The sequence below is a fragment of the Mytilus galloprovincialis genome, chromosome 3 (genome assembly GCF_965363235.1).
Source record: "Mytilus galloprovincialis chromosome 3, xbMytGall1.hap1.1, whole genome shotgun sequence".
Classification (NCBI taxonomy): domain Eukaryota; kingdom Metazoa; phylum Mollusca; class Bivalvia; order Mytilida; family Mytilidae; genus Mytilus; species Mytilus galloprovincialis.
This window is the reverse complement of record NC_134840.1, coordinates 21097030-21122752: the sequence shown is the minus strand read 5'-3', so window position 1 is coordinate 21122752 and position 25723 is coordinate 21097030. Positions and strand designations below refer to the sequence as shown.

Sequence of the window (25723 nt, the reverse complement as noted above, 5' to 3'; positions counted from 1 at the left end):
TAAATTGGCAATGTGACTACACTTTGCATAAAAAAATGTGAATGAAGAACTTTTAATTTTCAGTTTAAGTTTAAAGTGAGGGCGCTATGTAAGTGTAACACAATGTGTTTAATATCTATAAATATCAAGGTGTATTCAAATATCATGGCATAACTTAAAAAACTACATTTATCTTTAGACACTTAATAACAATGTGCATGAATATTATAGACATATACCCTGCAGCCAGTAAATGACAATGTCCACTGACCAACCTAGTACATGTATTATTTAATAGCTAGACTACTCTATAAACTGTTGACATTTATGGCTATTGTTGAAAGCCGAACTATATAAGATCCAGTTTGGATCGAACAGCAGACAGATTGGTACAAGAGATTCCCTCACAAAGATTCCGACAGGAGATTCAGCCAAGGTCCCCCTCCCCTTGTGGGTAGGCTGGAACTCATACACTTAATATATTGAACATTCGAACAATTCAACTTTAAAGACAGTTTGTGAACATTCGAACATTTGAACTTTAGAAACATTCTTGACTTTGTAATTACATAATAAAATCATTTTATCCAACCACTGACTATATTACATAAGTTCAGTAGCTGTGGTATAATTGTAAACAATGGAAGTATCCCCCAAAGTCTTATAAAGAGATATGATTTGATTGGAAATTAGACTGTTGTCTGTTGTGTTTTTTGTTTGTTTTGTTTTTTAGAGGGGAGTGTTTGGAAGTATAACCAAAATCTCCTATTTTATTGTAATAAATGGTCTGGAAAAGTCTTCATATGTTTATTTTTTAACATTTTCATATTTTTACAAAATTAATATCACAATGCAGGGAATGCAAAAATACAAATGTAACAATTACAATATTCATACTTTAACATGTAAATATATCACAGTTTTCCTTTGAACAGCACTAAAACAAATAAATTATACTTAAAAACATACACTTATTCATATTCTATCAACTGAAAACATACATACATACATACATACATATACTCATACATTCATATAGCCATACACTCTTGCATTCATACATACAAACATACTATTCAAAAAGTCTCTGGTACAGAGTGTCTTGTTCAATAAAGGATATCTACCTTTAAACATCACTTCATCATTTCCATACTAGAATGTTACTTTTTTTTAGTTAGCAAAATCTTTGTCTGCGGAAAAACCTCCATCAGACACACCACAGGCCAAAAGTTTGAATAGCCAAAATATATCATTAAGGAGTATCTTAAACCAAAATGAGCATATTCAGGAAAGCTAAAACCATTTGAGTTTATCATGGAGGAGGGAGTTCCACCCTGACTCTCACTATAGTTACATAATTTATAAATGAAAAATTTAAGGTCAAAATATATTATTTAAAGCATACTAATAAGGAAACACTGGCCACTGGTATAGATCTTCTGTTATGTAATTGAGTATTTGTCAGTTGCTCATTTGAGTACAATGATTTTGCATGGACTCTCAGGTTTTCTTCACTTAATTTAAGTTACCAGTAAATTGCAAGAGTACTCACTAATAGTTGTATTTTCAAAAAATGTATACCCTCCATCTAATGCCTCTTATATACTACCAAATTTTGTTTTTTGCCAATACAGGCCCGATCTTTGAAGCTTAAAAAACAACTACCCATTTTTGTCATCTGAGTTTCAATTTTATATGGATATAAAATATATTACTATGAACAAATTAATTTGACCAGCTGGAAACTTTATATTTCGTTACATGGACCATGATTATAAAATATAAATTTTATGCTGAGTCCTCACATGTGCTCACGATGTTCTTCATCTTCATATTCCCGATCTTTCACACCATACAAAACTTCTGATAATGTTTCTTTACTGCTTTTAAAACTTTGTAAACAACTAGGGGAGCAAGCCCTAAATATAAATGGTAGGTTCTTAATTCCATGTAGCTTGCTGACTGGTCGAATTATTCTAAGTCCTGGTCCATACAAAGCACTTTGACAGCAATCACAAACAGATCGACTAAAAATAAATAAATAAATATTTTTAAGGATAGTAATGACACCTTAACAAAATTTTATATGCAAAATGATCAGTTTGTCAATATTCCAGCAGTAACAAGATAAATCTTAAACTTCTCTTAGCAACATAGTATATGTAACATAACACTATAAAGCTATTCATAATAAATGTTGGGTCTCAGACAAGGATCTGGAAATATTTAGACATGAGTTTGGTTTATTTATTAGGACTTCAGAGTCAGTTATATTTTCAAACTGTAAAAAGACATACCAGTAGTCACAACACAAATAAACCTGAGAAATCACTTTTACGGTCTGAACCGCATGAAATTTTGCACCTGCTTTTCAATGAAAAATTGTGGCAAACAGCAGTTTTGAGTATGACTAAAACTTGCAGTTCCTAAAGAATTTGTTATACTACTTTCATTTTTAAAAGAAGAAATAATAAAGAGCTGTGATATAAGCGCATGATACAACCATTGCCCTTTATGCTTGTTTTTATGCTTTAAATGATTACTCAACGAATAAATTTCCGACATTTTTTTAAAGAAGAAAAATTCCACAACTGTATAACATCAAATCAGAAATTATATAAAAAAAAAAGGGTTCTTAAACTGCTGAAAACATTTTTGATTTATTATCCGAAAAACTGGAAAAAAAGCCTCACTTTTTTAAAGAATAAGACTGCATCACACCAAAAATGTAAAATCTGAAATTTATACAAATCAAAAGGGATCTTACATCAATAGATATAAACAATTCACCAAAGTTATATAAAAGTTGGTGAACGTGTTTTTGAGTTATTGTCCAAAAACTTGAAAAATCCCCTTTTTCAAGTATAAAAATTTATAACTGTCAGAAAAACGTAAAATCTGAAATCTATAAAAATTGAAAGGTAGAGTCAACAGATATAAACAATTCACCAAAGTTTCATAAAATTTTATGAAAGTGTTTATGAGTGATTGTCTGAAAACTGGAAAATCCCCCCTTTTTTAAGCACAAAAATTCATAACAGGGAAACTAAAAATCTGAAATTTATCAAAATTGCCAGGGAGCATACATCAATAGATATAAACAATTCACCAAAGTTTCATTAAAGTTGATGGAAGCATTTTTAAGTTATTGTTCATGAACTGGAAAATCCCCCCTTTTTAAGCACAAAAATTCATAACATGGAAACGAAAAATCTGAAATTTATAAAAATGAAAGGGAGCTTACGTCAGTAAATATAAACAATTCAACAAAGTTTCATGAAAGTTGGTGGAAGCGGTTTATTAGTAATTGTCCGAAGTATGGACAACGGACGGACGGACAATCGTATACCATAATACATCCCGTCTTAGACAGGCTTATAAAAACTGGAATTTCAAGTTGACTATAAAATATTAATGAGTCTGAATATAAGATACAGGTTCCTTCTGTTAATCAAAATTGCAGTAATCAACATATTTTAGATTGTATTAGCCTGATATCCCTAAGAGCATTGCATGGCCCTGAGCTCGAGGTTTATCAAACAATACAGTATGGAGGTTTTCTTAAAGGGAAAGAATCTAAATATTGATAGGGCTATTCCAGAAAAAAATGTATGGGAGGGTTGGAAGGCAGTTTTTGTCAGCACCCGCCACCCAGACAATTGTAATTGAAAATTATAGTGCATTATAGTGTGAAAAGTTGCTCTAAAACCCATCACCAATGTATTATTAATACAATGTGCCTTTCAACCCCCCAATACATTTTCAGTGTTCTCCCCAGGATTTTGGGATAGCACCAGGGTAACGCGTGTCGAAATGATTTGTACAATATGTCGTGTCGCGTTGCATTGCTTATTTTTTCTTCTTGTTAGTTTTTGTGCCATTACCTTTTTGTCTTTTGTTTTGTTTACTGTATGACTTTGGGTAAAAAAAAATACTGGTAAAAAAAAGTAAATCAAACAGTTTGTATACTTTAATATCTTTTAAGAATAAATAACAGAAAGCACTTTTAGTCTCTAACTAGTCACTTTTTATACTTTGATCAAGCCAATTTTGTCCTTATACTTGTATAGTTACACTACACATTCCCCATTTTTGTTAGATTACACCATAACAATTAACGTTAAACAAGATTAAATTTTAATGTAGAACCGTTAGTAAATTAAATATTATTTTCCATAGCTTTAGACATGATTCTTTTAGACATCAATAAAATTATTATTAAAATCATTATTGTATTACTTCATGATGGACATGAAAAGTATACTTATATTATCTATGTGGACACTTGTGACAGGTTGTCATGTCTAGCTGAGTTCCAATCATTGTAAATTTATTTTGTAAAAGTTAATCATTAAACTTCTTTAATACTCTTCAGCTATATATATGAAATGGATGTTTTCAACAACATACAGCCCTAGCTCAGTCAGTAGATGTATAAATGGATATACTACCTATTTAATATAATATGTTTGTGCTTTAATAAAAGTGTGATTGTCAAAAATAATTTGCAATATATTTTTGTTGGTATATTCAAAGAAAGTTTTTATCCTTGAGGTAACATCCTTATATAATTTTGCATTCAATTTGTACTTTATTTCTATTTCAAATGATGGATAATATTTTAGGAGCACATTGTTGTAATAAGCTAAATCAGGGGAAGTAACTCAAATTTTAAAAATACGCAAATCATTTATGACCAAAGGCTGGAGTAATAGAGTTTATTAACAAATGTCTGCTTGTCCCTCAAAAGTCTCATAAGTCTGTGATCATTAAGTTATGATCTCTTAATTAATTAAAACACAAAAATCATGTACATCGATTAAATCCAATCATCAAGGTTAACCTCAAAAGGTAAATCGATCACGTGGTGTAAACAATCTTCTTGTCAGAACTGGATTGAACTGGTTTGAACTGGTCAATTTTCATCTGAAATGTTATACCCCACGGAAAGGTTTACCGTTATATGATTTTTTTTACCGTAATTTTAGCACCACGGTGAAAAATTATACATCGCGGCAAGACCGATACCACCACGGTAGAAAATTATACATCGCGGGCCCGTGGTCCTTTAAGGGCCTGGGGAGAACACTGCATTTTTTTCTGGAATGGCCCTTATCAACAAATCAGCAATAACTGACAAAAAGGTTTTGAAAATGAAATTTAATAGTCCTATCTCTTTATCTCCAGATTTAACTTGATCCAAATTCACAATTTTATTTCATTCATTTGAAATCTGAATCAGTCTTAACTAATAAATATAACTGTTTCCAGACCCCTGGTTTCTGGTCTTGATATTTCAGAATTGTTATGGATGGGAGGTTTAGTTCATTTTGTATCTTGGCTACTTATCAAATGTCTGTACCACAATTCCTTACCTAGCTAGTACATTGTTGACAGATTCTGGGTAGTGTTCTGGATGCATATGTAGATCTGAGTTAAACATCATTAACGCTGCCATGTCAATCAGTCTCTGAAGAGAAAATCAAGTTAATTTATTACACTTGATGAGGTAGTTGTTAAGATATATAAATACTTTTGAAGATTATTGTTTGTAAATCAAAATCCTTTGTCTAGGAATTAAGTTTTTTACTTTTGTACATTCTTTTCATATTTTTTCAGTAGTACCAGTTGGTGATAAGTTAAGATATTGAACATTGCTGGTCTTGCCATCTTATGCTAGAGAAGTATTGCTGTTTTTAAGCAAACAGATTCCCTCTAGTAAATATATCAAGCTGCTTTAATCTGACTGCAAATGAAATTTCACATTGTAGGGTTGGATAGGAAAAACAAATGCACAATCCATGTTTACAATACCTGTGGTTGATTTTGTGTATTTTCCTTCCAGAATAAAGGATGCATAAAGTTATTCTTGACATTGAGATAATCCAACTCTAATCCTAATGCACCACTAGGCATGGCTGGTAACTGATTTCCCTCTAAATTCAGTTCTCGTAAACACCTTTAAAACAAAAAATTAGCAATATATTTTTTTTTATTGTTCTTTGTACATAAGTCATAAATCAGGCAGTGGGTTTTCTCATCTGTATTATTTTACATTTTGTAATGTCTGCTATGAGGTATGAGTATTGCTCATTGTTAAATGCTGTACAGTGACCTATACTGTGAATTCATCAATATTTGTTGGTTGCTAATTTTGTGGATTTCGTTTGTACAAGAGAACAATGAATTCATATGTTCAGCGAATTACAAATTTTCTAAAGGAATGTATGCAAACTATGTCAAAACCACAAATTAAATATTCATGAATATGCAAGTTTTCCTCAAACCACAAAAACTTGGTACCCATGAAAATAAACAAATCCACAATAGTTGCTACCATTTGGTTTCTGATGGTATCTCATTAGCAATCATACCACAGCTTGTTATTATTACTGTCTAGTGCTTTTCTAGAAGTACTTAAATATATGGAGGAAACAAGCATTCAATTAATTAGGCAGTTAGTTTTCATGTTTGAATTGTTTCACATTTGCGATTTTGGGGTCTTTTCTAGCTGACTATGCGGTATGGGCTTTGCTCATTGATGAAGGCCGCACAGTGACATATAGCTTCTTATTTCTGTGTCATTTGTCTCTTTTGGAGAGTTGTCTAATTGGCAAACATACCACATACTCTTTTTTATATATAAATTCTTAAGCAGATAGTACACATAACTGTAAAGTTTAATTGATAATCTTTTCAATTATTTTATCTATAAATATTATAAAAATTCAATTGTCTACATACAACTCACCTAGTAAGGTATTTTATTTCAATAGGAATAAATGTCACCTTGTTGTAAGATATGTCAAGATGTTCTAATTTTGGCAAGGAGAATAATCTGCAAAATAAGAATAAAATTAAAAAATACTATAAATTAATTTTCACTTCACTGAATACAAAATAATATTGTCAAGTTTTTAATCAGGTCAGAGATGTTCCTTATAAACATACATGGTACCAAGGAGATCACTTTCAAAATTGGGTAAACACCTATGAAGGCTTATTTAGAATTTCTCTTACATTTTCATCTTTACATTTGTACTTGAAACCTAACAAAAGTTTTTAAAGTGCCTTCCCTAGGTTCCATGTATGTTTTATAGAACAGCCTGGAGTCGAAAATCATCTTTATAATGTTAGAATTTGAAACTACTAACTGTTTTCAACAGGACAAGTTTATAATAAAGATTGCATTTTCAAATAAAATTGACAATATGAACTACTATATATCATAAAGGATATCAGCAAAACATGTATCTCACTCAAAAAAAGTCAAATTAAGAGGTTCAAAATTATCAGACATAATCTAAATAATTGTAGGTGTACTGAAAAAATAAAGTGTTGAAATGTATATATTTATTTTGTATTCCTACCCCAATGGAAGAGATGATAACAAACAGAAGGATACAACCAGTACCCTAAGGTTCTGTAAGCTGTTAATATCAGGTGGAAGTTCTCTCAGGGGATTGTTCCTTAGTTTCAGCACCTCTAACTGTCGGATTCCTAAGATCTCTCTTGGAAATAGCTGTAAAACAAAAGGAAATATGTATTGTTGTAGAACAGTACCATAAATATAGGTTTTTTCCAGGAATGGAACAGTAACAGATTCTTAACAGGACATTCCAAGTTCTTTAAATATGATAATTGAATACACATCTAACGTGAACATATCATACTGATAGAATACATTGACAGATCAAAAATTTAGGTAGTGCCAATGTCATATTTTATTTGAAATCAGTTTCTTTCTCCGAAACATTTAAAATGAAATTTATTGTGTAAACAAAAGGATGGTATAAATATAAAGCAAAATGAGGTAATCTAGGCAAATATAATTACATCGAATTTTGAACTGAAGTTGTTTGTTTTATATGGCAATTATAGATCTCCATTTTTCTTGTTAGAAAGCACAAAATAATTACCTTGTATTCAGAAAGTTGGAAATACACTAAAATTCATAAGATGATAGCCATCTTTTCAAAAAAAAGTTTCAGTAGCAGATAAAGCTTAAGGATGTACTTAGGTGAGGTTGGGTGAAAATTAAGAAATTAAGAAGTTAAAATTAATACTATAAGCTGGTAGAGCATCAATTAAGGATAAAAATAAGCTAAAAATATTGATAGGTCATGGACCTCCATTTCGAGATATTTGAGATTTAAAATATGGCGGGAAAAGGCTGACTCGGACTTTTACCTTATATTTGCATTGGTATTATTAGGTCTCAAAACAAAAGTGAAAAGAAAGAAAATTAAGAATCTTCTAAAATTTTGGTAAATGACCTTTCATGAGCTATTAAGTCTTATATGAAAAAATAAATGGGTGTTATGGGGCAAAATATTTTACATTGTATTGTATGGAAAAACACCAAGGAGTCCGAAAATTTGACACAAATTCCAAAACCTCACCTAAGTACATCCTTAATCATGTTCTATACTTCAAGACAAATAGATAAATGAGTCACAAAGGTAATATGAAAACAATGACTAAACTTTCATATACAAACAGTAGACACAAAGTAAAATATCCTATCTGATTCTGGTTATGAATTGTAAAGATAATTGAAATAGTTGAAACAGAAATTCTCCCAAAAATAAATATCTGAATTTTCATTAAGTTTCCACTACAGATACCATTTTCAAAATTTTTGTTGTGAGGCTTGCAGAGAATTTTGGTATATTTTAGAGTGGAGAGCAAACAAATATAATTTATATGGTTTAAATAGAGCATCTATTTTTCTTATGTCTACATAAATATTCTAAAGTCTCATGGTGCAAAATAAAACCAAAATATGGTTTATTTATTTTTCTAATTGGACAAAAAAGTTAGAATTAGAAAATTGTGTGCATAGTACAACCACGCAATCGAAATGTATTTTTGATCAGACAATAACAACTGTTATGTTGATTCTAAACTCAATGTGATAATAAATGGAAAGCAGATGACGAAAAAAATCTATGAAAATTATGTCATAGACATTATAAACTGAGATTCCAATGTTGTTAGTTTTTCAATTATAGTTCTAGCAACACTGATGAAATATAACACTTCCATCCATTAGTGTTCACAAGAACATCAATAACATCATATATTTAAAGAAAGAGTGTTTAAATCAGAATCAGAAAGGAAAAATTGTTATTATAATAAACTTTAGAAAAAGGATTTTCATAATAGTATACCACGTTTAACCCTTTGTAACTACTTATACATGTTATAATTCTTCGTCATTCTTTTTCAAATTTCAAATATTGTTGACTGTTCAACAGACTCAACACAACAAGGTCTAAATCTAAATTCAGTGTGACAAGCTATGTTTTGCTTGTGAAATATATTGCCTTATTACATTCCACAGGCTAGTACAGATATGAAGTTATATTTTGACTATACTTACTGAGAAATCGTTGAAAGATAAATTTATATAAGTGACAGTCCTCATCAAAGGTGAAAGGTCAGGTACTTGTCCTATAAAGTGAGCCTACAAAGAAAAAGTATCATTCCTTATTAACTTCAACTAAAATAAAAAGTATTATGCAACATTAAACGCATATTTCTAAAAATCCTATGAATTATGGATGTATTGTAAAGAGTTTATTGGTCAAAAGGACTTCTTGGAACCTTTAAATATTGATTAGAACTTGTCTATTTTCTTTTGTAGTCTAGATTTTACGTGTTTTATTCTTAATATTTTGTAATGAACTGCTTCAATGTAAAAAGTGTCAAGTTTTGTAAAGTAAATTGAAATTTCTTGTTGATTTGAAAAAAAATCAATGTAATTTTCTTCAAACATGTTTTGATCACAGTGTTTACTGTCCTTTCTCTACATGCTTAATTCCACCTTCTGTAAATGATTAAATGCAAGTATTAATTGTAAAAAAAAATAAGTGGAACCCTTATTCAAGTTTTCATAAAAGTAATATATTTACAATATATTCTTGTTATACATGTATATAAAATTGAGAATGGAAATGGGGAATGTGTCAAAGAGACAACAACATAGAACAGACCACAGTTTACTCATAATAAATTTTCAAATGTTGGCAGGTTTAAAATTAAAAAAAGATCATTTTGAAATTCATTTTCTCTATTTCACTAAGTAAATACCTTCAAACTAAGAATTTTTCCACCATTAATAAGACAATCCAGTATAGCAAGCTCTGAGGGAGATATGACACCATCTCCTGGTGCAGCTGAAAAATAAAGTTAATACATTAAACATCTTCCCTTTGTAATGTATTAACATTTTAAATAAATAAAAATTTCATACTTTGAAGGTGCCTATAGCTAATTGATTTATATCGGTCCATACTGTTTTTTTTTTTTTACCTTATTCTTTCTTTTAAAAAAATACCATGGTGTTTCATTGTTCTTTGCTACATTTGTACCTCATTTCTGACTTCTTTTTTTTTTTGGTGGGGGGGGGGGGGGAGGGAGCAGTATAAGTATTCAATTTATTGAAACTCACAATATGTAAATATGTATTTTGATCATATTATATATGTACAAATTAACTAATTTTTTCTGATAGATTTTTATGGTAAAAAGCAAAATAACTTGATTGTACAATATTACAATATAAGATGAAGATTGTAAATATGACACACATTTATGAATGGGAAATGAGGACTTGCATGTACAAAGTGTTCCACTGACATGTTAACATAAGAGATGTCGTTCAAGCATATTATCTAGCTGGTTTTTGCATTCACCATTTTCACAGTCTATTTGTGGATAAAAAAAAATCTATTCAAAGTTGACTGTGACTATGAATTTTTCATAAACTTTATTCATTGTGAATTTCTGTTTAGAATTGGGCCATGTATGTTGGGCCCTAGTATATTCCAACCTGTCCTTTTGTGTAAAAAGAGAAAAAGGACACAAATTATTTCACAATATTTTAATTATGACATATACGTGTAAATGTAGCCATTCTAAAAAGTTTAAAATTAGGAAATCAAACAATCTATAGTTGAAAATGTCATGATTTCAATGAATTGAACAATTGGTTGGTAAATTTCTTCCACATAAATCTTTTGACTCAAAATTCATTCAAACTAGTAAATATAACTAGTAAATATTCCACATTTACTAAGTCCTTATATTAAGGCAAAGCTGTTAGAATAGAAATTTAACATACTGAAAGGTGATTGGCTCCTCCCAGATCCTTGGAAGTATCTTGACCTTGCAGAATGGAACATAGTATCTGCACTTGGTACCTCAGTTTCCCTACAATTAAAGTATAATTATCTCTTTGGAAATATAAATTTCTTAAAGGCATGTTACTATGTATACAGAATGTAAAATTCCTGAAATTCAATTATATACCAAAAAAATCCGAAACTGCATTTTTTCTGAATTTAGATGTCAGTTCTCATGAATATAAATGAATGCAAAGTATTCTTGTTAAAGTTACAATATTTTCTAGATTAAGAACGTTGAACTATTGTAAATTAAAGAATCCTGCATATTGTTTAAGACTAAATATTGATTTCAAGATGTCTTTTCTTTTCTCTTTTTTTGTGTTGTAATGTTGCTGTCTCATTGACATATATACATGTACCCCACATCTTTTTTTTACACATTTTTAATTTCAATATCAAAATGATTGGCTGATTACTTACTACTGTTAATACAAGTAAATATTGCGACTATATAAAAGTTGCAAAGCATATTAGACAAAGGACAGTTGCAATGAAGAAGGAAATTGAAGGTAAAGCATCTTTTCAACAGTTGAACAGACAAGCACTGGTGAATGCTACTCTTCCTGATCAAAATATGAATGTTGTGTATCAACACAATGCCCTATTACTTCATAAAATTTAAAGCTTACTGTCTTTGTTGAAATGAACTTCTGGTCAAATCTGTCTCTTCGTCCTCGTACAAAATAATCTCAGTATGAGGAATATTGGCATCATTATACTGAGGACTGTACTTCTTTAATGGTCGTATCACAGATTTTACCTCTGTACCCATCAAATCCCTGACATGTTGTTTAATCATGGCAGCCATTTCTACCAGAAGCTGTCTCTGTGGAATTCTTGGTTCTGTAGGTGGTATATTTTGATCTGAAAAAATAATAATATAAGTGTACTTATTTTCTTTTATTATCAAGGCTACATCTGTACATGCATTTGTTTCCATTATGTCTATGGGTCACAGATGAATTTTATTGCATTCTATAGCATACAGTTTAAGATATGGTCCTGCTTATTGGACGTAAAGAGTAATATACATGTAGCTACATGTAGCTACATGTAGCAAAATGTAACATACCTTAGTCATTTAACTTTGGTGGATAGTTGTCTCATTCATACCACATCTCCATAATTTTTTACATCAAGATTGATTAAAAGTAACATCAATGTTATAGTTTCAATTAGGAGTGGGTTGGGCTCATTTACAAAAACATGTACAATATAAGTGACAACTTACCTTCAGGGGTAAATTCTTTCACATGCATGTCTTCATTGCTTTGTATAATATGCTTGCGTGCCAATAAATTTGTCAACTTTTTATAATTATGCTTTGAAATTATAGCCTCTCTGACCTTGGGTAGAGGCATTTTCATTACATCTGCACATTCTCCAACAAAAGATTCAAGAGTAAATGCTGGAGGCTGGTAGTAGTGAAATTCATCCTGAGGATCTCCAGGGGGTATAAATGGAACTTCATTGTATCGTTTTGGGGGTCTTGCTGGCAATCCATCTGGACCTCTTGGTTTGAAAGGCTTGACTAGAGACTTCCCATCTACATAAGTTCCCAAGCTTGTCCTATCTCTATACAGTGGGTCTAAAACATATTTTCTATCCTCTCTGGCAATGTAACTCACATGACTCAATGGAGAACCATATAAATGTAAAGTTCGCTGACTAATTCCTCGTCTTGGATTTGATTCAGAGGGTGGGGGTGATATCAAACTTGGTACAGCACTAGGAGGTGGAGATTGTTGAAAGGAACTATAAGTCTCATATTCTTCATTTTCAAAATCATAATTTTCATAAAATGGTCTCTCAGCTGGATCTGGGGAAGGGGGAAAAGGAATGGGTGGTAATTTTGGTGCTCTTGGTTTTCTAAGCAATTTAAATCCTCCTTTCTTTTTCTTTATTTCTTCAGAACTTGAGGTTACAAGAACCTGAAAAATATTGACAATATTTATTTAAAGCAGATACAATGTACATAAATAATAAATAGAGTTTCTGCAAAATAAATACTATATTATAGCAAGGATTTGTATAGTAAGACTATACAAATCCTTGATTATAGTCATTCTATATCAAGGGTCCGGAAACGGTCATATATGCCAGACATGACCGATTCGGAAACTCAAAAGTCCTAAATCATTTATTGGGATTTAGGTCAAATTTTATTTTTCAACAGAAATAATTTCGGTCATTTCGTTGAGATTGAGTTTCAAATCGCCATTTTAAACATATTTTTGTTTTGTTATCGATTTTATGTAATTAAACTGCCACTCCAGTACAGTGTTATAATCCTGAGGGCCCTCCTAATAACTATATTAATGCCTCGGGGAGCTATTGGCTAATGATCGCTAATCTCTTTACCTGTGTTTTTAGTACACACCTGGCTATTAATCACAAGCTCCGAACTAATATTATAAAGAAATTAAAATTCTATACCAAATGTCTTCATTATTTAATTACTTTTCAGCTAAGACAATTGTCAATAATGATTTAAAATTAAATTAAAACTTGATTTAATTTACGTAGAAAAAAGATTTTTTTCACTACTAACACACGTGCTTTGTTTACTATGATACGCATGCCTGAAATTCTCTTCCTCAGATTTGACACTAAATCGTCAATTTAAAATGATTTCTTGCTAAATAAAGCAAGTGCAACTATTTTCATTAATATTCTTACACTATTAAAGGTAAAATATTAAAAAAACGATGTTTTCCTGTGAATTAGTAAACAAAACTAATCCCGGAAATAAGTCCGGAATTGTTCGTTTTAGTATTGTCGCATTACATCCGGTTTGAATTTCGACTTCAGAATCGAAAGAAACGTAAGCGATGACTGAGAAAATTACGATTTTGAGTCATTAAAATCATTTTATTCTAAAACTGTTGCCTTCCCTTAATTGCTTTTGATTGATTTTAGGAAAATGGTAGGATAAATCATGAAGTAAACGTGATGCAACAGTGAAACAAGTTCGTTGATGCTACGAGTATGAGCATACTCATGCAGTAATGAGATTTTGACAATCTGTTTTTGAAAAGGGGCACCAACTTTTATGTTATATGAAAATGACCGAAATTAGGTGAAAAAATTTCCGGATCCTTGTTCTATATATACATTTCATAGTTTCTGAGAAATGGGTGATGAAAATGTTGCGTGAACATTTGTTTTTTAATCATTCTGTGATTAAATTCAAACACAGAGCATTGTCATGTGGATAGATTAGAAAAATTTAGGTTTTGTGTTTGGTAGAGCTGTTTGATAAATTTGATATAAGCTGATATTGATGTTAATAACATGCTTGTGATATAACAAAGGTATTCAATGAAAAATTTAAAACCCGTAAAATGAAAGTCTTTAAAAAAGAAATCTACATGTAATTTTCAAACAATTGTAAACAAATAAATCTTGACATTTTGTCAGGACTATAAATTCAGGGAATTCCTGTCTGTATCAGAAAATAAATTCATATACTTCTACACATTTTTTTGGGGCAACAGATAAGAATTAAACATGTTAAAAATGTCAAAAACTTTTGACCAATTACTTTATGCATTGTGACACATCAGCTGCCTCTTTTGACTCATTTTTCAAAAGAAATTATTTGCGTATTTCTTTGATTTCTGTGGGAGTTACTTCTTTTTCTCTCACAAATGGTTTACATTTATTGTTAATCACAAATATTTTCGGCCCTATCAGTATTTGTTGCATTAATATAAAAATGAGAAATAATCAATGTAAATTTTTGGAGAAAACCCCCAAACTAAAGTTATTGTCCAGAAACCAAAAGTGTCTTCGGACAACAAAAGCGACAATGATAGCATTACTTAAAAAAAATTTTTTTGACATACACATGTACATGTATCTCCCATTTCCATTCTCAATTTTATTTTGCTGTCATATAAAAACTTGAAAAGTAGTGTAAGCTAAAAATACAAAATGCAAGAAATTACATAAAACTGACTCTGAATTAGTACTGTTATGACTGTCTGTACATGAAATTGATGTAGAAACCCACAAACAGAAACTGATCAGAAAAAAACATATAGAGTGGGGTGCTCATTTTCGCCACATCTTTCCATGTTTTCTACAGTTTATGTTCAGGTCTAAATGTATTTGAAGTATACTGATATTTCTATATGAAGATAGCTTCAAATGCAAAATATACTTAAGCTTGAAAACCGGTTTGTTTTAAGGAAATCATCTGAAAAGTTAGCTAAAAGGGTGTTTGAAATTTCCGGATGTTTTGTCAATGGGGGACACATATTCGCCGTTTTTACACATCTATTTAAAACCAAATAACCGCAGCTTTTAACAATTTTTATCAAATCAATTGCATTATAGATGAATAGCAGACATTTCAAAGGTATAAAGAATTCAAAATTAGGGCATTCAGTCAAATATTTACTTAGAAATACTTCTTTGAAATCGTGTTTTTTATTCAGGAAATTGTCCGAAAATCGTTATCCGTTTTTAGGTCATTTTCGGTAGGAGCCGCAATTTTGTCTCAGTTTAAAAAAATACTATATTTGTTATAAAAATATAATTTACGGGCACATTTCTTCCATTTCAGCCATCCTTTGAAGTTTTTACACCTCAAAATCCTTAAACGGCGAAATTGTGTCCCCGGCGAAAATGAGCACCCCACTCTATACTGCTGAGCAGAGTTCTCCCCTTAAATCTTAAATAGCATCCTAGAAAATAGCAACATCTTTAGATTATCAACAAAACAATCTAGAAGGTATGGGGGAAATCTGGGTTCAGAATATTTTTGTTTGTGCTCTGCTTAAACAGAGTTTTTTTTTCCATCAATTTGTGAATCAGAATATTTTTTTAAAGAAAAATACTAGTTCAAATAATTATGACATGTAGGAAGGCTATTTTAAAAACTTTCTTTCAAGCCTTAAAACGCGTCAAAGCAAAACAAAGTTCAACAATTTTTCCCTAAACATTTGCATTCTGAACTTAATATTTAATTTTAAACAAAAAAATATGCCTAGGACATTCATCCTGAACATGCATGAAATATTTGCCACTGAATGTTAAGCAACCAGCAATCAATCAATATAAAGGACATAATCTTAGTTTTAGTTTAAAGCTGCAATTTAAGGTTGCGGCTTCCTCATATTAAAGTGTGCTTAGCATGTTAAATACACTACCCCCAGAACCCCCCCTCTGGATCTGCGCCTGGTCAGATACACTACTTGTTTTGGTAATACGCGTTAAAAATCTTTAAACTTAATCACTGTGATTCACCTGCAAAAGGTTGAAGGGATTTGAAACCCTCTCCCCTTGTAAGAACCTTTAAAAACCAAAAAAGAAAAACATTTGTTACAGAGAATTTAAAATATAATTTCTTTTTTTGCAATCAAAGTTAACTGATGTGTGTTAAAGATATATTGTAGATGTTTTTATAGGTTTTGGATCTTTGTTTCTTACCGAGGGTCCATTGTGCGCCATTTTGACGCTGTAGCCATGAAAACGCGAGATTATCGCGAGAATTAGTTAACATGGGGTTAAAAATTAGGTCATTGGTTTCTGCTCTGAAAGTAAATTCACGTTTATTTTCAACATGCAACCGTTTAAATCAATTCAACGAACCTCTCTCCGGTCACAGTATGGCAAGAGCAGGAGGGATTGCATCCATGATGCGACTGCCAGTACAGGAAACAGCAGAAGGTAAAAAATGTTGACCCGTAGGCGTAAATCATACAAGATGACGAATCGGGTCTGTTCGTCCTTATATATGTTCGGACTTACAGGGCTTGGTCCGAACGCCCTGATTCACGTTTGACCTAATGCCAGTTCGTCCTTCGAAAAGATCATTTTCTGATATTAAAAAAAAACATTTTCTAATATTAAAAAATCATTTTCTAATTTTTTCTAATATTAAAAATAGTTTTCTAATATGCAGTCCTCTATAACACTAAATCATTTGACTGTACTTTTAAATAGCAGTCTACCAGTCATTATAAAAATCACCATAAAGTATATTAATGATTGTCTTTTATTAAGAACATCTGTATAACTTTTTTAAATATGCAACCTAATTTTTGTGTGTTCTTTTTTTTTAATTGTTCATGAACATTAACAATGTGTTAACTGTTGATATTTATAGCCTTTTTCTTCTTCGCTGTGAATACCACTGTCACTCTAATATAATTATAATCAATTTAACTATTGTCAGTTAATTGTCTTAATTTTGTATGCCATAACCATTTAATGTAAATGTGTTTGTGCGAATAAAATATTGTTTATTGTCTATTGTCTATAAAAAAAAAATGTATTTTCTAATATTAGAAAGTTACTTTAATATTAGAACATGATTTTTTGGTATTAGAAAATGATTTCTGAATATAAAAAAATGAATTTCTAATAGTCATATCTCTTTAGTGGTGGAGATTTTAATTTGTAACTGTGAAAGTTTAATTTTTTTTTAACATTTAGACATAATATCTAATTAGCATTTTAAAATAAAATCATCAGTGATCATTAAATTAATTAAAATAAAAATAAATTTAACAATGGAGCCAATAGTTATAGGAAGATGTGGTATGAGTGCCAATGAGACAACTCTCCATCCAAATAACAATTTATAAAAGTAAACCATTATAGGTCAAGGTATGGCCTTCAACTAGGAGCCTTGGCTCACACCGAACAACAAGCTATAACAATGTATAAAGGGCCCCAAAAATTACTAGTGTATAACCACTCAAACAAGAAAACCAACGGTCTAATCTATATCTAATCTATATAAAAAAATGAGAAACGAGAAACACGTATAAATTACATAAATAAACGACAACTACTGTACCAAGCATTTCTCAAAAATAAACAACTATTTTTTTTATCTTTTTTAAAATGGACTCCAAATTAAATTTTACATATGTTTTATTTGCCCTTACAGGCCTACATGCATGTTTTGTTGGAGTACCATTGGATATAGGGACCTCCAATAGATCTGGCACCAGATATGGACCTAGACAAATCAGAGCAGAATCTGCTTTAATAAGGAAATGTAACAATGCAACAGGTTAGAAGTATATATGGCTCATGCATGCAAGCACTCATACAAAATACATCAGTTTCTTTCATGGTGGGAAATGTTGTAGCTTTCTATACAAAGTAGGTTTTGCTCATTGTTGTAGGCATATGCTGACCTTATGTTTCTTACACATATATGTCTTTCCAACTCTGTTGGGTAATGAACCGACCTTGCAAGGGCTGTATAATAGCCAGTCAATGTTTTTAAAAACTTCCATCGTCGGTGGAAATTAATGTATCATTGGCAATTAATCATACCACATCTTGTTATTTTTATGTTTATCTTGCAAAGAGAAATAATCATCCAATTTTCAATAAAATATATATGCTAAAATTAGATTTTGAAAACTTTTCTGGGATGTATTTAATACCTAAAATATTGAATTGTTTCCCCCTAATTGACTACTTAAGAAATAATTCATGGGGGCTTGACTATATTGTGATTTTACCACGGGTTGGCCCTTTATGACAAATACTTTACCCTGAGCGATTCTAATAGGACAAATATGACAATTCTTTTGGATCGAAGCACTCTATGCAGAGGCAAATATTTGCCGTTCCCATAAATAAACGCACTGATAAAATGGCATAAAAAGAACTAAATAAGTGACATACTTAAAGTATTCACAATAGCGTGTTCATATAGATTGGGATAAATTTAAATAATAATTTATTTATAATGACTTATATGTTTAAAAAAAAATGGTTTATGCCACATTTTAGCATCATTTGTTTACATTTCCTTGTTGTGATGATTTTTGGTTTGGCAAGCGTGTATTTTCTCGTAAAATGCTTATATTCTTACGTCATCGTTCTATGACATCGTATATCTCATTCATAAAAAAAACATATGACGTTGGAGTACGATTGAAACAGCCCTGACAGTATATTCATATTTTAGCACGGGTGTGTACTCAAAGTGTTTGAAAGACGTCATGTTAGAATGCTTATTATCTAACAGATTTTGTTAATATATTGCATTAATTTGTCATGAGTATTTCAATGTTGATGAGGTGATGCCATGAAGATGTTACTGTTCTGAAAAACCAAATGAGTTAACAAGAAAAGCAGGTATCTGACAGGAAAATGTTTAATATATCTGTAAGACCTCAATAATGTATATTGGAATCTGTATGTTATTGCTATACCTGAAATTAACTTAATTATTTTCTTTTTCAAAATTGCTGGAAATTATAAATAAGGTGATTATTTTGTATTTTAAACTTGGCCAGTATTAGGTAAATGTTGGTGTTTCGATCTGTTCAGCCTACTAGGAGAACTGAAAGATGAAATACAGCTAGTAAAAGGGTAGATTCTGTAAACTGTTTTCCCTATCTGTTTTAGGAGCATCACCATTTGATTCTTTCCAAGTTGCTGATGTTGGTGATGTCAACATAAACTTATACAATTTACCCAAAGCATGTGAAGATATTAAGAAACATTTTTTGAAGATCATTAATACAGGGTGTATCCCTTTAGCTCTTGGTGGAGATCATACAATGACCTATCCTATTCTACAGGCTATTAAGGTAAGTACTGTTTAAAATAACACATTTCTTTTATCCTACTTTAATGCATGTATAACATGACATAGGCTTGGTACAGCTGTTTATTTAAATATTATTGAATTCTGATTTTAAACTATATTAAGTCATAACTAATTTATTGAAATCACAAGATTTTTTTTTTTTGGGGAAAGGGGAAAAGGGGTTGGGGGTGGGGGGGGGTAAAACAGTCTCTAAGAATCATGCTGTATAGAATTAATGATAAAATTCCAGGATACCTATAGAATTATAAAATATTAGAAAAATAATTTTACTGTGAAATATATAAAGATAGAATATAAAAAGGAAAATTTCCATATAATATTAGATTGGTTTTATGCATGAAATTCAAAGTTATTTTTGTCATCCATTGATGTTAAAATGGAGATTTATATTTCTTTTAAAATTTTTACTGTGACAGGAGAAACATGGACCAGTTGGAATGGTGCACATCGATGCTCACTCTGATACAAATGATCTTATGTTGGGGGAAAAGATCGCTCATGGTACTCCCTTCAGGTATTTACAAATTTAAAATGGTCAACTATCTAATAATTCTACATACAGATATTACTACACAGGGCTGTCACGAAATAGAAGTTCCTTCATAATATCAGTTGCAAATAGAAACAATATTCTGGAATATTATTTCCACTGGAATAAATATTACAGTAAATGTTCCTAACGGAATAAAAAGTATAGAATATTTGTTTCAACAGTCACAGATATTATGACATTGTTTATAACAAAGTTTCAATTTGAACTTCTGTTAGGTGGAACACATATATGTTGACAGGGCCAAGTGAGCTATTTTCATTACTTGGGGCCTGTTTTCTATCATCATCATCATACTATAACTTTTACAAAAATCTTATACTTTTGAAACTACTGGGCCAATTAAAAAGAACTTGGTCATAATTATCATTTGGGTATCTTGTTGCAAAAATATATTTCCAATGATTATTCCTTCCTACGAAAGGGCTTTTTGTTTTCTGGGCAAACATTATAAAAGATAACAAGAAATTCTGAACAGTGAAAATAATCAGCAAATTGGTCAACATAACCATGATAGTCAGGCCATTTCTTTTTGAGCTACTGCCCTTGAATAAGGTATATTCCTTGGATGATGACTGCCAACCCTTTTTGTGTTTTTGAAAAACGTTATAGTCGATATACATTTTAGAGAAACTAAGCAGAAAAAAATAATCAGTAGTACAAGATCAATCAAAAACAGATTTAGTCACAAATTATATTCTATGCTATAGTTGCTAACATCTAAGTCATTTTGTCTAGTTATCTCAATGGAAATCATAACACAATTCCTTATTCTGCATAATGTTTGCAAGATGCACATAAATCAAGGTGAGCAACACATGCTGTTTAGGTCTTCTTAGTTAAACATTAAAAAGAGGGTTAACAAAATATTTTCTGCCATTACAGGGCTAATTATTATTTAAGGTCGATTGAGCTATTGATTTAAATAAGAAAAAACTTTTTGAATCTGAGATCACATGAGTTTAAGTTTTATGTTATATCAACAATTTTAATTTTGATTGACAGGCGTGCAATAGAAGAAGGATGTTTAGATGGTAAAAGAGTGATTCAGATTGGATTACGGGGGAGTGGTTATAGTACTTCTGATTATGATTGGGCTAAACAACAGGTAAAGCAGGTTTATTTTACATCATCATTATTTCGGAAATTCAGTTCTGAAGAATTAACACACTAAGTTGTTATAAGCAAGATTAAACTAAATAAATAAATTTATTGTGCTGTCTGTCTGTTCCTTGACCAATGTAAATGACATATGGGTTACTTTCTTTTTTTCTTTTATTAAATCCTTAAGCAAATACTTATGACATTTTGCTATTTTGTAACCATGTTATATTTTTAATTTGCTCAAAACTTTATGCTGTTGTTGGGATTGATGAAAGTATTAATAAAGCTTGATCGCTTTCAAATTTTAAAAATTTGTGGTCGTTGTCCTCCCAAGAGTCTTCATTTAAAAATCAGATTTAAGTCAAATTTTCATGCGTCACATACTAGCTAGAGTATCCATAGATCGATTTGCCTGACAAATTACACAATTGTTGTAAGGTAAAAAATTATTTTGAACATTTACTGATAATTCAGTCCGGAAATATGGAACCTTAACCTTCAGATTCTGGCAGTTTTTCACATGTAACACACTTGGGGTATACTTTGATCAATTTACTACAAACTATATATTCTTGTTAAAATTTGTCAAAATACTGATAAGAAACTGTATACTCTTTTTATTAGTAAAAGTACTGGTAAGCTCCCTTTATATTTTGAAAATTTTACAATTTATCCTTTGGAATTTAACCATCAAATTTAAGGTCAATTTAATGCCCTTCAGAGTCTGTTTTATTTTTGTGATAATTTCCTCATAAATCCTATAGACACCTCATAGATTACTGTTGCAGCTGATCATCTAACATGTCTAACACATTTGACAACTGACAACCAAAACAGCTTCAATGAAATGTGTCTAGTGTATACATATAGGAAATAGCAGTCAATTAGATGGTTCCTGTATGTTTTTTTTAGAATATTTTTACAATATTAACAACTAAATCAACTGGGTAACAATTTTTTGTTTATGTTTTCAGGGTTTCCGGTGTGTGCAGGCTCATGAATGTTGGCATAAATCATTGACACCTCTGATGGAAGAGGTACGACAAATGATGGGAGATAAGCCTGTTTATATATCATTTGATATTGATGGACTGGATCCCTGTTATGCTCCAGGAACAGGTCAGTATTAGTGTAAAATATGCTGGTAATCCTCTTTTTAAATTTACATTTCCCCTGTATGTTTTTTGAGATGATGAATCAATATTTACCTCTCTCCATTTTATAAATTACTACTTGGCATTGACCCATTTATCTGTGCATAATCTATCATTGATCTATGTTATCTGTGTCTTTTTAAAAACTTTTAAAGACATTTATTCTTTTGTTATGCTAAAAACCTACATTGTAAGATATCAATAAGTATGTTTCTATAAAAACTTGGTTTAAACACACCTATATATCACTTACAATTCATCATGCCTTGCCTTGGCCTAAACCAACTTTGTCAAATTATTTTAAAGAAACAGTTTACAATTATCAAAAGGAAACAGCAAGTGTTTAAAGTGTGTATAAACAGTACCAAATCAATTATTGTCAGTAGACTATTCCCTTTATTTTTGTAGATAATTCATTATAAATCTATTTCACTACACATTCTTATAGGCTTGCACATAGTTTTAAAATTTAATTTTTTTAAGCCACCTGATAGTTGAAAATTAATAAATGACAGAAACTAAGAATGTAGTACATGTACATGTTATTTTACAATGTATGGTTTTGTTTTTTAGGTACCCCAGAAGTAGGTGGATTAACTGTCATACAAGGACTAGAGATTCTCAGAGGCTGTAGAGGTTTAAATGTAATCGGAGGAGATTTAGTGGAGGTAAGTAAGTTAAGGTTATATAACACTAAGAAAGGACTACTGTGGATTCATTTATTTTCGTGGATACCAATTTTGTGTGGTTTGAGAAAAACTTGCATTTTCATGGATATTTAATTTCAGGGTTTTGGCTAATTCTGCATACATCCTTTAGAAAATCTATAATTCGATGGACAATTAGATTTGTGGTTCCCCTGTACCCACGAAATCCAGGAAAATTGGTATCCAACGAATATTAATGAATCCACAGTATATCACAGATTTCTGTAAGATTTTGAATGCAGTATGGACATATTGAAATTAAAAACCAAATAAAATAATATTGAATGACTGAGACTCTTTATTTAAATAAAAAGACAATATCACTTAATAAATTTGGTGTTTTGGAGTTCACCTTCACATACAGGCATACTCAAACCAGAATTTTAAAAACCAGGGATGCATAAAAATAAGGAGCTTTAGGTAGCAATATACTCTTGCTTTCTTACAAATTATGCTTACTGTTTGTGTCATATATGTGCATATGTGTGTAGTCAGTATTTTCCATAGATTTGATATCCAGTACACAGGCACTTGTCTCAGAATTTTTTTTCCTATATATACCTTATTATAACACAAGGTACTTAACTTGCATTTTAGAAAAATGTCAGGTGGTGACGAAGTTCCGTTATATGCCGCTTTATAGGCTGTCAACCCCGCTAAAACTTGTTATATCGTAAATCTAAATTGATTTATCTTTACAATGGTGTATAACATGCCTACATTTGTTGTCGAAATCATCCGTAGCAATCCTACCAAAGTATGTCAATCGTTATTATTTTGCAAACTGCTGAAAAATTGGCAATAAACACGTCACATCTCCTTGTATATCTCGATTTCTGATTGGTCAATTCTATGGGAAAGTCTAACTGATTCTCGGAGTTATCTGATCTTGTTTCATTTCATACGTAAAGTCAGAAGAGAGTCTGCAAGACATTGACATCATGGGAAAATTTGTAACTTATTAGACATACCACAAGCAACACTTGTTAGATTTTTTTCACAGTATATTATACAATTTTACTAACTGTATGATAAGTTCTATTCATACGAAAACTAACAGTTTTTTTTAAAAAAATTTTTATAATAAATCATTTACTATGGACATGTATTGCCAATTCTTCAGCGGTTTGCAAAATTATTACGATTGACATACTTTGGTAGGATTGGTACGGATGATTCCGACAATAAATGTAGGCATGTTATACACCATTGTAAAGATAAATCAATTTAGATTTACGATATTACAAGTTTTAGCGGGGTTGACAGCCTATAAAGCAGTATTTAACGGAACTTCATCACCACCTGACATTTTTCTAAAAATGCAAGTTAAGTACCTTGTGTTATAATAAGGTATATATAGGAAAAAAAATTCTGAGACAAGTGCCTGTGATCCAGTAGTTGAAATGATTTCTTTTTGGTTTGTCCATGGCAACAACCTGCATGTATTTGCCATAAAATATTGCAAAAAAGGGGAGGGGGTGTTAAGATGTCACATATTTCCTGATTTCAAGTAAGTCTTCTATAGTTGTTGTCTTCATCCATCAATTTCTCAAAGTGACATTAAACAGCAACAATCAATCAAATTCATTTGTATTAGTAACTTACAAAATTGTATAAATATCAGAGACTGTTAATTGATGTGTTGAATAGCTTAATTAATAATTATATAATATAGAATTTGAGTTTGTTTCTTTATTTTCATTATAGGTTTCACCTCCCTATGATACAACAGGTACGACAGCTTTGGTTGGAGCTAATATGTTGTTTGAAATGTTATGTGTTCTTCCAGGTGTCATATATAAGTAGAAAGGTAGAAAGTAACCCGATATTACAGTGGCCATTTATGATAATTTTGTGCCATTCTTATCAGGAGTAATAAACCGTAGCTTCCCCTGAGTATGCTTTACAATATATGATGTACGCTTTATTATGTCTCATCAACTTCCCACATATTGCTACATTTGATATTGCCTTGTTATATTCCGAAAAAAAGCATTTATTTGGTTTTTAAAAAAATATTATTGTATTGTTCATATTTGAAAAGATTTATTCAGAAAATTTTATTCTTTATAAAAAGATGAAATCAAAATCTCCTGTTTCTTTAGATATCAAACCAAAGATGTAAGGTAGTACAATGTACTATCATATAGTCTTAAAACACAAAGTGTTTTCTATTTTTCATTAAACATTTCTCAAAATGAATGTTATGGTGACTGCAATCTCATACAGTTTTAAGCAACAAGTGGTTGTATATGTTACAGCAGGGTATTTTAAGTATATATTCAAGCTGCCATTTTCTAGTCTAGTTAACCAGATGTAGTTGTGCAACAGTTTTGTAATATAAACATCAGTTATAGTTTTGTAACTAAAAAGTATAAAGTGTTCATATAAAGTAAAACAGAGAATATTTATTTATTTACATATACATCATTTTATACTATGCAATT

The 25723-nt window shown here is 30.7% G+C and overlaps 2 protein-coding genes across 3 annotated transcripts; one reads left to right on the top strand and one right to left on the bottom strand.

The window, feature by feature from the left end:
• Nucleotides 1–772: 772 nt before the first annotated feature.
• LOC143067395 (uncharacterized) lies at nt 773–16862 on the bottom strand. Of its 2 annotated transcripts, none has more exons than XM_076240629.1 (11): nt 16770–16862; nt 12403–13102; nt 11801–12035; nt 11108–11196; nt 10075–10160; nt 9365–9448; nt 7350–7501; nt 6731–6817; nt 5794–5938; nt 5355–5449; nt 773–2006 (listed from the first exon to the last, which is right to left on the bottom strand). In XM_076240629.1, exons 1-11 carry the CDS (start codon nt 16809–16811, stop codon nt 1781–1783), a joined length of 1941 nt encoding a protein of 646 aa, XP_076096744.1. In that variant the 5' UTR covers nt 16812–16862; the 3' UTR covers nt 773–1780. The 2 variants fall into 2 exon arrangements, with proteins under 2 accessions (XP_076096744.1, XP_076096745.1); XM_076240630.1 differs by lacking the exon at nt 16770–16862 and adding an exon at nt 16608–16691.
• Nucleotides 16657–25723, top strand: LOC143067396 (guanidinobutyrase-like). Its single transcript, XM_076240631.1, has 8 exons — nt 16657–16847; nt 18076–18201; nt 19557–19741; nt 20178–20275; nt 21317–21419; nt 22390–22534; nt 23143–23237; nt 24984–25723. Exons 1-8 carry the CDS (start codon nt 16679–16681, stop codon nt 25080–25082), a joined length of 1020 nt encoding a protein of 339 aa, XP_076096746.1. The 5' UTR covers nt 16657–16678; the 3' UTR covers nt 25083–25723.